This window comes from Lepidothrix coronata, unplaced genomic scaffold (assembly GCF_001604755.1).
Source record: "Lepidothrix coronata isolate B3197 unplaced genomic scaffold, Lepidothrix_coronata-1.0 Scaffold193, whole genome shotgun sequence".
Lineage (NCBI taxonomy): Eukaryota > Metazoa > Chordata > Aves > Passeriformes > Pipridae > Lepidothrix > Lepidothrix coronata.
The window spans coordinates 719,395-734,321 of record NW_016690373.1 but is presented as its reverse complement, the minus strand read 5'-3'; the positions used below and the strand labels follow the sequence as shown (position 1 = coordinate 734,321).

The 14,927-nt window shown below is 36.9% G+C and overlaps 1 protein-coding gene across 1 annotated transcript in view; it reads right to left on the bottom strand.

The window, feature by feature from the left end:
* MIPEP (mitochondrial intermediate peptidase) overlaps positions 1 to 14,927 on the bottom strand; it is a 72,692-nt gene that overhangs the window by 46,247 nt on the left and 11,518 nt on the right. Inside the window, exons 7-10 of the mRNA XM_017831584.1 lie at positions 12,853 to 13,009; positions 12,399 to 12,447; positions 11,711 to 11,771; positions 11,020 to 11,072 (exon numbers count right to left, since the gene is read on the bottom strand). Coding sequence (XP_017687073.1) covers positions 11,020 to 11,072; positions 11,711 to 11,771; positions 12,399 to 12,447; positions 12,853 to 13,009 — 320 coding nt within the window. The remainder of the gene's footprint in view (positions 1 to 11,019; positions 11,073 to 11,710; positions 11,772 to 12,398; positions 12,448 to 12,852; positions 13,010 to 14,927) is intronic.

Sequence of the window (14,927 nt, the reverse complement as noted above, 5' to 3'; positions counted from 1 at the left end):
GGACTATTAAGCCTGGAGAAGATAAGGCTCAGAGGGATCTTATTATTAAGGAGTATATATTTCTGAAGGGAGGGTACAAAGAGGACAGAGTCAGGCTCTTCTTAGTGGTGCCCAGTGATAGGACCAAAGACAATGGGCACAGACTGAAATATGAGAGGTTTCATCTTAACATCAGGAAACAATGTTTTTCCAGCGAGGGTGACCAAACAGTGGCACAGGTTACTCCTAGAGACTGTGGAGTCTTACTGCTTGGAGATATCAAAAAGCTGTCTGGACATGATCCTGGACACCAAGCTCTACGGGACTCTGCTTTAGCTGGATGTTGGATCAGACAACCTCCAGAGCTCCCCTCAAACCTTAACTATTCTGTGAAGTTGTTATATGTAGCCTAGGACTAAGAACACACAGCTGCAGTATGAGATAGATTCCAGCTTTATCAGAGGAGGACAACATTTCCTGCTGACTGCAAAGGATTAACGCATTCAGTTGAAATACTGAACTAATGTGTTTGCTGGAGGGGTGAAGTAAAAAAAAACTCTGAAACTACTTTTCATTTTGTTTCTGTCAGAAACACTGATACATACCAGCAGGAGAAAGCAATGATATTTCTTCATGGATAGAAGAGCTGACAGTAGTGTATTAGAGGGAGAAGATCACTGCTTCCTCATTCTTAGCACTCCTTTAACATGTACATTGTCCCCATGAACTTATCCCACGATAATGAGGATGAGAAGAAGGCTTTCTGATAGGTATTTTGTAATACACTGTCGCTATCCAAAGTGAGGGGAGTGGAGGGGAAATCAGTCTGTAATAGTTTTGTCTTTTGAAAAAAGCATGATACTTATCCACCCACGCATAAAAATAGCAGTAACAGACTATAATGCCTTAAGGCAGACTCCCCAGAGAAACTAGTCCCCTATTCTAGCTGATGTTTGAAGATGTCACAATCTTGACATTTTGAGTACAATGAGGTCCTGACTAAACAACCACTTTAGTAGAAACTGCACAGTTAATATAAGCCTCTTCTGGTAGAACACTGTCAGGATCAAACATTTAATGAAAGATGTGTGTTAATGTTCTTCTTGCCAACGGAAAATCAAAAACAAAATTTTGAAAAACAACTTTTTTTTATATAGAATGCCAAAACAAAATAATGTTTCTGGTTCTCATCTCACTTAATTGTCCATTTCTGCCTTGCCTATCACATCAGTGTGCAAACAAGATTAAAGCTTAAGATACTGAAAAATCCTCAAATACCACTAGCGTCTTATGAGACAAAACTGATTTTTAAATTACTTTTGGACACACCTGACAGCAGTCAGCAGTAATTATTACACTCATTATCTGGCATCCATTTTTTATTTGTTTGCTGGCCAGTGCAATGTCATCGGAGTTATGGAGAAAGGGGTTAAAATGATACCATAAAGCAATTATCACAATCAGGTGATAATAATCAATAATACTTCAAAATGAGTACTGGGTACTAAAAAAGAAAAAGCTCCAGGAAGTGTGTAATACATCTTCAAAAATCTTTGTCTAATACCAGTCTATACCCATTAAGCAGTGATCATTCCAGACACCAAAACACAGATTCAATTGCCAAGTGTTGAATTTGGTCCTACCTCATACATACATGAACTCTGTTTTCACAAATTAAGTAAGACCAACCATAATTGAAGAAAGCCTAACCCCAAACTTGCACTGATTCCAGGAAAACTTTCTCTTCAGGCTTACTTAGGAATAGCAATCAGCCAAAACCTCAGCTATCTGAAGCTGATGTCCTATAACCAAAAACTCAGTTCCCAGAATTATTATTAATAGATGATCTTGCCTTTCAGTGGCAAGAGCAAGCATATGACTGACTCTTTTCTGAGTCAGTCACCTTCATGATTTAATGCTACTCACTGCAAAATGAAAGGTGTAACACTAGATAAGATTAGAGGACAAGGGGGAAAAGGGAAGAAATTAATTTAAAATACTTGAATCTTTCCCAAAAATAAGAATACTCAATGAACAGAACAGGAATTCCTGCAATCTCTACTAGATCCACAAAACTTAAATCTGGCACATGGGCGTGGGTGGAAAAGTATTTGGAAGAGTTTACAAACTAGACGTTCCCTTATTGAAGATTCTTGGTTGATTCCAGGCACTCAAACGGTAGCAGCCACTAGCAACTTCATTGTTTCCAGATGACAAGAAAAAAGCATCTGTTAGCTATGATTTCCCAACCTCACTTACAACTTCATCACCTTAGTGAAACTGCAAGAACACAACATTTCACAGGCACGGTATTTCAGTGCTCAAATTCATACCAATCTGAAAACATGGTAGCACAGCTTTTTGGCAGCAATGGAGGACTGCAACTGTGACAGCAATCCAAACTTTTCTTCCCTCAGCTCTTTGAATGAAATTTCTTATGCTGTTAAAGGGTCTGGGTTGTATCTTCATGATGTGCTCTGACCTGGGCCAGATTTTCTAAAAGACCACATAAAACTTCAAGATGAAGACTTCTATCAATATACTCTTTTAGCAGTTTAAATTGCCCTGTAACAAAGATAGAGCTTGTCTGTGTAGGATGCAAAGCCTTTCTGAGGGCTGATCCAAGACTAAAATGAATTTTTCCTGAAGCAAAAGGGAAAACTCAGAGTTCACCATCTTCTATCCCAGGTGTATGGTCCTCCTTTGATCGTTTTTGTTTGTTTTTTTTTTTTTTTTCCAAATGTAAAACCAAGTGTATTTGTAAATGCACACAAAAACCTCTCAACAACACCCTACCAAAACCAAGGTATTCCTGCCTTGGCAGGAGGGTCGGACTAGATATCTCCAGAGGTCTCTTCCAACCATAACAATTCTGTGATTCCACTGCACATTACTTCTCTGTCAATAGAATGAAAGGACAAAAACTTCAGTTCATTAATTATCTGATAGTGACTGACCCTACATAAGAAGGGGCAGAGTTTCCAAACTCCTACAGTTTAGCCTTCCCCTGAAATGCTCACTAGTCAGAGCAAACCAATCTTCATAATCTACATGTTAATAACTGTTCATGATTCTACTGTGCATATAATTATTTTTATTATATGACATGTTAAAGCAACAACCATTCTAAGAATCACTTTATGCATGACTTTCAAGCTGCTGTCAATTGTGAGCTTGAATAGTTGTACAGCTTCATGCCTTCTATTTAAAATAAACAGTAAAAAACTGAAATAAAACTGCAAGAAGCAGCTGCTTTAATATGAGCACACTCTTTGGCAAACGCCCTCCACATTTATTCAGGCAAGTTACAATTTTATCTCCAACAGGAAATGCATTCAAGTATTTTTGGGAACAGAAATCAGAAGGGAAATTATCATGACCCATACTGAACTATGCTAACAGGCACTCTGCTACCAGGAAAATTTCTGCTAAGGGTTACTGATACTAGCCAGAAAGGTTAATGTTCTGGAGACAGACAGTTAAAACCTGCACTGGAAACCAGCTGGAGCTCCATTTAGTGATGACAAATGCTGCAAAGAAGTGCTGGAAGAGATTTTCTTGTATGCTGTAATTTGCAGCTTGCTTACTGTTCCAGAAGAGCAGACAGACAGAATTCAGTGTGGAGGATCACGCACATGGCATAGTAGTGTCTCTAGCAAAACATTATACTACCGTCTCCAAAGCCCACAAACACATGGAAACATGATTACAGCAATTCCTAAGGAAGAAAAAGGATTCAGGTTGGCTAAGTAATCCAAGGCAAGAATCAAACATCCTGTCTGGATATCCTTTCACTTAAGATGGGAGTTCTGGGCCCCAGGAAGGTGATTCAGACGCTTCAAATAGGCACCTTAGGATGCCTATGTCACCAGAGAAAGGGAGACACAAATATTACAATACTTTCAGGCTTATTAAGGTACCAACTAGAGGTAACTAGCAGAAGGTTTGAGCTTAGCTATGAGCTCTTGCTTCTCTCTGGAACTTTGGCTTCCCTGACTGAACTGCATGTTGTGTAGCTGAATCTCAAAAGGATAAGCATGTAAATTTTCTTAAGTCCTTACATGAAACCTAAAGGATCTGAATGTAGTTTTGGAAGAGCAGGAAAAGGAAATATCAAAACTTCTGCTACAGACATACACTCCAGAAAACACAATTATTAATCCATAAGATGACTTCCTGAAATCAGGACAACTTGTACGTGGCTAGATACCAGAAAAAAAAAAAAAAGACTGTTTTTAGTTTCAATGTAGGAAATATCATATAACATTTATTTTTTTAAAAAATGGGCATCAGTACACACTCCCTCTGCACAAATCAGAGACAGCATCAACAAATATATACATGAACCCATCTATAGTGGAAAAGAATAACTTTCTTCTGTGCCAAACTTTCAGTTAGTTACTTTAACTTAAAAAAAAAAAAGATAAAAGTCAAGGTTTAAAGCAGTCCCTTTTATTGTAATAATGAATCTTAAATTATTTTGTTTCTGCTGTAGAATTGCATATCCCTCATGCCTAAATGTCCAAAACTGTGAAAAACTGAGATGCATAAAAATGAACAAAAGAAATTTGTTCTGCATTCACTTTTTCTTAAAATATATTCCACTAACTTAATTCACTCTGAACATCTGATTTCAAACAGCAGTGCATTTGTATTTATAACAAAGCCCAGAATAGAACGAACATTTTTTCATATACTTTATGTCAGAATGTGAGCTCAGAAACTTTACAAAGAGAAATCTCAGTACCCTCCTAAAGAAAGTAGAAATATCAAAGAAAACAGTAGTTTCTTTGATGTAAAAAAATCCTGCTTTATATTGAAGGATTAACTACGTTTAAAAAATCCAAACAACTTACTTTTACAGTGTACAGCCCAGCGCTACTTTTAAGAGAAGTAAAGTAGCCAAACCAATTTAAAAAACAATTTTGAAGAGAAGTTAACTGACACAATGAGGTTTGGTTATTCTTCAAGAACAGCAGGCTTCAAACAAAAAGGCTGTGTCCCTGTGAAGAACAAAGATGTAGTATGTGATTATAAATAATTATTTCTAAGCTTGTATGACTTCACTGAGTCTAAATAAAATGCAGACTTCTAAAATCACTTTCATTTAAGCTGTATGTTTGGAAGGAAGCTAGGACTATTTTGTGTAGCATGACTTTCATCTGTTCTATTAAGAATGCTTTTTATAAACTTGGACATTAGGGATATTTGAGTCAGGATCACCATTCTTCAGAACATGAGCATTCAGACTCTTAACAACTGTAAATGAGTTGCTTGTCAAGAATTCTTCTCAATGGCTATTAAATGTAGTCCCTGATATATCCTGACTTTTTTTTTTTGAGTAAAAATTATTATCCTGTTGATATCCACAAAAACATAGAACACTAAGTTAACTATCTCTAATAAAACAGATCCTGTCAAAACTTCCAAAGAAACTTGAAAAAATCTTGTTAGTGGAAGATAAAAGTGAGATGAACCCCTCAGGTTAACTTAAAGAGATCAAGACAAGGAAAATCCCTTCCAATTTTCATTACCTGCCAGACTCTGAAATTTAATTCTTTACCTGAAGGGATATTCTTCACCATGATTTATAGAAGACTCTGGATTTCTTAAAAATAATAATAATAATAATAATAATAGAAAGCCTTTGTACTCTCATCAACCATAAACTAGCACCTGTATTTCACATTCCTTTTTTCTTTCTGTTAAGTGTACTTCATAGAATATTTTGGAAGAGATCAAGGGATAATTTAGAATATTGGTATTGAAACTGTACACAATTTTTAGATTTGACTCAGTTTTCACATCAGCAACAATTTCTTTGTCCTTCCACAATGTTTTGAATAAAGAAATAATTCTTGAAACTTGAATTCTGCTTCAAAGCAATCCTTTTTAGCAACTTTTGGGCTTTCCTTCAGAAAGCTTAGTCCACTACCTTTAGTAACTGGTAAGTTAAATGGACTTTCTGCACCCACATTAGATGATTTAACAGAGGGCATGCCTTCCCTTTCTTATGAACAGATTGTTATAGAAAGTTATCCTCCTCTTTGAGCGCTTTGATTGAAAGATTTCCGGGTTTTTTTTAAATTTTGTATTAATTTTCCACTTCAGCTTTCAAATTGAACAGTGACAGTTTTCTCACATATTCCACAAAGGCTATTTTTCCACATGGTGTTCCCAACAAACAACACTTTTTTCATAGAACTAAAAATAATTTAACAAAAAGCAGCCATGAACAAGTTTCTTTACTAGTAATTTGCAAATCTCAGCATTAGCTGAAGCTTTTAGGATCTTGAGAAACATCTGTTCATCTTTTCATACCTTGGTATTAAACCTATCCCTCTAAAAAAAAATGAAAGTGATGCCCACTCTCTCCTGAAGCCTATGAACAGTCCCAAGAAGAAAGGAGGTGAGTTATTCCTAATTTCTGTTTAGCTACCTCACCCCAAGATCCAAAATGCCCACAGCTGCCGTGATGGCTTCTCTTTCCTACACATCAGGAAACTGGCTTATTTTGGTATTGATCTCTCATCCCTAAAGCTGATCTTCTTTCTGAAGTCCCAAAGAAATGGACTAGCAAAGAACCGAATATCGTGCAAGCACATCCCACCTGCAAGCTGAATGAAATCTGGGACATTTTGCCAAAATCCCAACAGTGAATTATAGCCAGTGAAGTCAACCCAGCCTGGTAAGAACCACAGGTTAGGGAAACAGGAATTAATACCAAATACACTAAGCTCACCACCAACAGTTCTCAAGAACAGTTCTGTATCTCTCTCAGAAGTGGCTTAAGCACAGTCAATTGCATCTTCAAGGCAAATATTTGACCTCAAAAAATCTCTTCCAGCATTTTCAGGGTAATTTCCTGTTGTGTTTTTTCCTCTGACCCGGAAGAAGTCAGCAGGACTGCCACATCTTTGCAAGATCAGGGCCTTGAGAATTATTTATAACTGCAGCTGCACTTACTGAGAAGTAAAGAGATTTAATTAATACTTTGGTACTTGTCTGTACTAAAACTCAACATTATTATTTTTATAATATACATATTAGACATCTTCTTACTCGTTAGACACTGAAGCATGTTCTAGCATTCACCGTTTTATTACTCTTAGCCTGCCAAAATTCTTGAGGTTCTTCTAATTACTCTATGTTCTAAGATTCTACTACCATGAATTTCAGACTTTTGTCTTCTTTTTCTCTTAAATGTACATTTATACTGGCATGTATTTTCCCTGCCGCTTAAACTGTAGCTACATTACACTCTTGCGAGTGTGGGCCTAAAGCCAGAGAGGCTACTTAACATAGTCTTGGGGGAAAAAAAAAAAAGAAAAAAAAAAAAAAAGTAGTAAAATATCCTGTTACCATTAATGGGAGGCTTACACTTTTGAAGTAGGATCAAGTTTCCAGGGAAAAGACTTGGTGAAAGCTCAGAGTAAAATTGTTGTGTCCGAATTTACAGACAGAGAAACCGAACTCTGTGACTTGAGCCTGGAGCGCCTCCTGCTGTTGAACTGCAGAAGAGCAGCCCCGGTCAGTAACGCTGTGGAAGCAGACTGACAATAAAGGCAACACGCTGGGACAGCAAATGGCATTAGAACTCAGCAGAACGCATAGGGACATCCTGTATTCCTCAGAAGTAAATATCTGCCTCTTAAAATTAGTTACTACAAATCTAATGAAGGATTTGTTTCCTTAATCCTGTTTCAACAACGAATAAATGTATATTTAGAAGATAAAATACATAAATACATTTAAAATACTCAACATGCAAATATAAAACAGACACATTAAAAATATGTCATGAATTTCAGTGTCATTTCAGATGTAGATGGTCAAAATCTGGGGAACTAAAGAGGAAGTACAAGATCTCATCAGGGATCACACCGTCTAATGCTCCCTCCGGTCCCAACATTCCTGTTTGCAAATATGGTTGTATAGACCAAATGAAGAAACAGTAAATCTTTTCCAGCAGACACAGACACTGTCTCATCTGATATCTCTTGCAACCTTAGTGCTGCATGTTTGACATATCAGAAATCAGTCTCTTTCTTTATACCTACATTTGTAAAGATAACTTGCATCTTATGTACACATAGGAAACTATGGGTCTGTACATCAGCTAGAGCCACAGTAACAACAGCAGTACAAAAATTATACCCCAAAGCATACATTTCCTTCCCTTTCAACAACAACATTCTACTAAGCAGAAGAAACGAGAAATTTCTAATACAGAAATCCACAAACTACTACTGAGTCCCAAACCATGACACACAAAAACATAAGCCATGCTCTGAGCGCAGCACTATTATGAATACAACCATGGCATTTCTGTAAAAGACATAAAACCAAAAGTAAATTTCTTCCAAAACAGGAAAACCCTTGAAGAACAAAAAAATTAATCTACTAAACAAAAAGAATCCTAAGAAAGAGAAAAATGCAAGACAGGTAAATATATCTTGTTCGAAAATACATTTTGTCATTCCATGATGCAAACATGCAACATAAAATAGGATACAAGAAGTAAAAAATAAATTATTTATTGATCTTATAAATAAATAAAATGAAACCTAACACTTTGTTTTTTTAAAAGCACTATTTTCCCACGGAAAAAACAAACAAGGAAAACAACATCACTTTTCCTTAGCTACATAATTTAATACTGCAAGATAATTGGTTCAGTTAGAAAGAGAGTAACAACAAATAGGCAAAAGTCAAATTCCAGCCAGTACGAAGCTTTATGTGATCCATAACAGTTCTCATCTTCCAGTTACAGAAGTGCTGAACTGATCATACCATAGCATCCAAGAAGCATTCAAACTCAGTCAAACTGAGGTAAGTACAAATACAAGATAAAGGATAGTGGAATCACATTTGCATGGCTCATAAGTGAAAAACAGAACGCATTTAGGGCACAGACATGATAAGGAATATTCCTGTCCTCTGGTTGTTGTATGAATACTCTGACTCCTGCCTAGTTTCAGTCACAAAGCACAGCCTCTCATACTATGCAGTGGAAAAATGAATTTTACTTTTCAGGGCTGATTACCTAGTATCCAGTACCCTGTTAAATATCTGCAGTATGGGCACAATGAATGTAAAGCATCGTTCAGTCATAGATCAAAAACTTTTCCCAAAGACAGAGCACTATCCAGAAAACAGAACAGTGAAAGATCTAAGCCCTTGGTTTTTAGTGTAGCAGTTCTGCACACAGTGGAGAGGAAAACCACTTTTCCTTCCATCTTGTAGACGCTTGTAGATCTACATAAATGCCATAAAAAATACTCCCACCCAACCTGGAGGGAGAAAAACACTGGGCCCCAATCCTGCACTGTAATCAGGGAGGCCCTACATAGGTTCAGGAGACTCTTCACACTGATCCAGCTTCCAGACTTGGTGCCTGAATAAATAAAAAATAGCAAAGATACATTGCCAATGTCTGGGTCTGTTTTACCTGCAGCTCTCCCTTCATAAAGCTACCATACAATTCTTAAAGTAACTTAACTGGGTCTCTTACAAAGCCCCAGAAGGAAAGGAAATATTTTCCTTCCTAATGCCAAAACGTGCAGAATAATCTATCTGTAATCATCAGCAACTCAATTATGAGATGGTTAGCTTTATGTGGTGATCTAAGAAGTGCAATAAGACCATTAAGACTAAGGACAATAAGCATCAGAAGACACTCCTCCAGGAGGAGAAAGAAACAAATACAGAGCCTTCTACCCCTAAGACTAACCTTTATGGCACAAACCAATTCTGAAAACAGGGAAAGCAGACACTACAGGAAATGCAGAAAATAAATACGATACACAGATAGTAAATTTCATGAACATTTGACAGTATATTAAGCATTATGAATCAGAATGTAATTCTTGCTGTTTTGAAAACATTACACAGGCAAGGTAAAGTAGATCTGTTAGCTACAGGATAGTATCTTGAATGAGTACGGCAGCCCTCTTCCACTGCCTGCTGCTGCCCACTGCTAAGCATATGCTGTGGAGCACTCTGTGCTCTGGCATTGGCTACTGGGAGCAGATCTAGCAAATGGATATTCCTCTACCACCCCTGCATGGCAAGTTCTACTCGCTCAGGACATGAATGTTGCTGCACACACATAGCTCAGTTCCCATCTTAGCATGCAGTAGCTTAAGATAAGGCCAATATTAGAGCTGCTGCTCAAAAACTACTGCCTCAGAAACAAAGTACAAGAAAGCAGCAGAACAGCCAGGCCAACTGCTGGCAATCTTCTGTTGTCATGTCTATACTACCATAGCTTTCTGATCCAGAGTAAACTACTATTTTAATCAGACACATCTAGTCTGCGTTTGTTTAAAAAACAAAAATCTGCAAATCTGCAACGAAGGAAGATTTTTCCTCCCCCTCTAGTGAGACAAGCACAACTTTCAATTATTTTTTCCAACAGAAACCTAAAAGGTCACCGCTGCTGATCTAATAGAGGCAACATGCAGGGCTCATGTCTTTCAGAGCTGACATCTCATTATGTGCAATAGTCTTGTGCACAATTTAAGTCTGTGTAAAGGATTTATTTCCCGTCTTTGCAAGAGAGATAAGAATGAATTCCATTCATTAACAGTGATGATCTACTCAAGAAGTTGCTGTTTCAAGTCTGCAGAAGACGATGAAGTTGCTTGTTCAGTAAGAAGTACAATGAAGTTAAAATATGAAGAGAAGTTGGATTGTATTCAGTGATCAAAATTTATTTTTAAACATTACTAAAGCTCAGCTAAGAACAAAAAGCAAAATAAGAATAAGGATTTTCTATCTGTTCTGAAACTTCTTCACTCTCTTTTATCTTCAAGAGGGACAATACTTCCCTGCAAAACAAGAGAGGAGCCAAAAATTTCTACTGGCATTCCAGCAGTAACTAAGAAATGTTACAAACAACTATCCCACCAGATAGTGTTTATTTTTTAATATCGGAGTACATCTTCAAAGAAAGCAACCCTGTTTACATTGAAAACTTCTTTATCCTTATTGAAAGGACACTCATTTACACTACAATAAGGAACATAAGGAGCTTACCTCTCAGCACGAAGGACACCACTGTAGTAAGGGTGATCCCACGGCATCAGCGTCTGAAAGAGAATTCCAGCTTATAATTACAATAATGGACAACAAGTGAACCCAAAGTAAAAGTTTTGTTTCCTTTGAATATTTTTGCAGTTTCAATAAGGCACAGAACTTTAAAACATAATGGGAAGTAGTCAGTGCTAAAACCATCATTGGTAATAGCATCATATATCATAACCTGAAACCTTTATTTTCTTAACATTTCTTGAAGATTGTTCTTCTTACTCAACTATATAACAGAACTTCATACCAGATTTCAAGAAATACACTCAATTCAAATAAAAAGATAAACCTAAATATGTACAGAATTAAGACATACAATATACTATAAAAAATAGACATGCATCTAACCTAAAGTACAGCCTTTATTTTTCAAATGAGTCAATTAATTCAAAACAAAGTTATACTCCCTTTCACCACTTTACGGTTTGGTTACCTCAGTATCACTTTGTATATACCAACAGTTCTCTCACACTCAATGCTTGGTTTTAATATAGCAACTTAGCAGTCAATTTGAAGCCAAAATGTATCTCTAATTCTACTATGTCTTGTATACTAAAATAGAGTTAATTGTACAACAGGGCTAGCTTATACTATACTTTTAAAAAGAAAACGGATCACCACATACAGAAATGTAACTTACTGAATTCTGGGGGTTGAGCTTCATTTTCATCTTTGTCATCATTTCAAAGTCTTTTTGAGTTCTGAAAAATATTTTTATGATGAAAGTGTTATGAAATATTTTTGAGCAATGTAATACAGCACACAATGATACTCCATCCTAAGAAAATGTCCATCATCAGACATTTACAGTACTACACAAAATAGCAGGCCCACATATCAGGGTAAAAAAACTTCTCCATTCAGCTTCTGTCATTCAGGTACCTTCAAATTAAGTCCCTCTTACTCCAGTTATACAGCTCCAAAGCATTACTGTACACCCCATTTATTCACAGTGATGAAACTGTTTTGTGCTGTGTGGAACTAAGGGAGGCAAGATGGACAAATAGGAATTTCTTTACAGATGTAAAATATAAGGAGTTGCGCACATGGCAAGAAGACCAGGAGAGGTGTTCTTCTACACTTCAACTTGGTCTTGTTTGCTGTTAACTGCATTTCTTGGCACATCATTTGCTGCATTTAGTCCTGGGTGTTCTCTGATCACAGGCACAGAATTTATTCTAAGCAAATAGCTCATCTCAAAACTCTGGGAAAGTCTTGCTTTTTGCTTCATCAGAGCATATAATAAGCAGCACTTAATAGTGCACAAGTCCCTCTATTCTTGAAATAAAGAGTATGGTTAAAAAAATAACTTAATTGAAAAGACATACCTTTTAGACAACTGGTCAGAAAGCTTCTCCAGAAATTGTCTTACTGTCTCTAGAAGGGGGGGAATATAAGGAAATTATTTTTTCTCTTAAAGGATGTTAAGTTTACATCAAAATATTCAAAAAAAAAAAAATCCCTTGGATTTTCTAATAAACTGCTCCACTGACATTGTTTCAAGAGAATTTAGTACTACATTTACTTTGTTACGTGCAGAGATAATGACAACTTCATAATCTAGGGAGTGAGCATCAATTCTGAAAAAAACCACCAGTTCCTACTGGGTGAGTATTGTCATTTACAGAGAGAATGAATATGGCATACAGCAAAATGTAACTGCAATAAAATACTTCACTGGAACAAATATGTGTAAACTTAGCTAAAGAAACCAACCTATGACCATACACCTAATACAGTGCATTTGATTTCTCAACATGTCCTTCCACACATGCCTTATACCTGGATTTTTGGCCATTGTACCCTGAAGAGCCCTGTGGGCAAAGGTCTCATACCCAACCAACTGTGCCAGACTGTTTCGGCTAGCAAGCAATTCCTCCAGTCGGCTCAACTGCTGAGCATTGGAGTGAAGAAAAATCTTGTAAGCAGCTTCTCGCACCTAATAAAAAAAAAAACAAAACACAAAAAAAAAACAAAACACGAAAAAAAAGATAAAAAGGCCACTGTTACTACAGTGCAATTTTTAAGGGAAACAAGTGACACATCTGGAGATCTGGCATAACAGCTGTACTTCACTGATATTGTTGGGAAAAGGCCTAAAGGCTTTCAACAACAGTAATTACAATTGCCTGACAATTACAACTCTCTTACCCATCAAAAGTGGAATGAGGAAATGCAACGAGACAATCTAACAGATCAAGACTGTCAAAAAGGCTCCTGTTCTCTACTCCTGTCAACAGTCCACTCTGCTCATCTTCTCCCTCCTTCTGCCAACATCTGTGCTTCTCTGACCACTCTGTGGGCCGCCTTAACTCACTAAAACTTCTGAAAATAAACCCAAATTGTTTTCTGCACATCAGTTAAGCTGGCTCATGGAAGGATCTGATAAGAAACAGAGACAGGGTCAGGGGAAAGAAAAGAAAGGAAAAGCCTTATTTCTTTTGTAGCAGAAAGCTATTAGTCTGCCCATCTGCCCAACTTTCTCCTTTTCTCCAATTTCTAGTTTGTTTGGGTTTATTTGTAACTGAAGAGTTACTTAAAGACTCAGAAAATCTGATAAAATGCTTTTATGTTTCACAAACCAATTGAAGATAATCTTTTTTTTGTTCATATGGAGTAAACTCAAGAAATCCAGCAACAATTTACGCCTGCCTTCATCTGAAATAAGCTTCTCTCTTGGACAATACATTGAACAAGAATGCAGGTCCTGAGTTTAGAAAAAATATGAACATAAAAATTTACAAGTCATTTTGTACCTGTTCTGTTCCACCAGGCTTTCATTTTGAAAAAAAGCAAATAAAGTAAGAAAGATGACTGACCTTCCTTGAATGCGGTTCAGTGCTTTTGCAGCAAAGGCCAACAGCATACTCTACTACAAGTGCACAGCCATCTGGTCCATGTGTGTCCAGACAACATTTGAACTACAACGTCCAGATTTGTGTTCCACAGGACAATAATGACACTGGCATATATCAGAGCGGGTCCAGCACAGGGCCACCAAGTTGTTTGGGCGCTGGAGCACATGAAACAGAAGGGAGGCTGAGAGAGCTGAGTTTGTCCAGCCTAAAGAAGAAAAAGCTCAAGGGAGATCTTAATCTTCATCTGCTTAGCAGTCAGGCGTAGAGAACATGCAGCCAGACTGTTCTTGGAGGTACAGAGCAAGAGGAGGAGATGTAATGAACACAAGCTACAAGATGAAAAATTCCAACTTGATACTGGGAAGAAATAATAGTAGTGAGGGTGGTCAAACAGGCTGCCCAGAGAAGTAATGGAATCTCCATCCTTGGACAGTGTTCAAAACTCAACTGAACGTGTCACTGAGAAACCAGATCTTCTTAATCAAGCTCTGAACAGACTCAAACTGACAAGTTCCAAAAGTCCCTTCCAACCTAAATTATATGATTTCTAAAGAGCCTTTCCACAGATGTGCCCCAGAGAACTGCATTTTTAAATTGATACATCACTCATAGCTTCAGTAGCAATTCTGCAGATCACACTATTTTCAGGACAAGAGTTTACAGACAATACACAGTGAGTATTATTCCTTTGTTTATACCCCACTAGTGCTGTAATTTAATTAATTTTTTATTTCTCACAGAAATAAACATTACAGCTTGGAGTCTACCACAGTAAGCTTTTCTCTTTTTTTTGTGACACACAAGACTTCAAAGGCACCTTGATTATTTAACTATATAGTATAAGTGAAGACAGAACACTTTAGTGTTTTAATATGCTCCTGGTCCTAGCATCGTATCTGGGAGTCTAAGGAACCATCGTCACATTTCAATGGCCTAAATTAATTTTCAGTTAATAACTTTAAATGAATCCTTTTTAGAAAAGCAATATTAACAATGAAT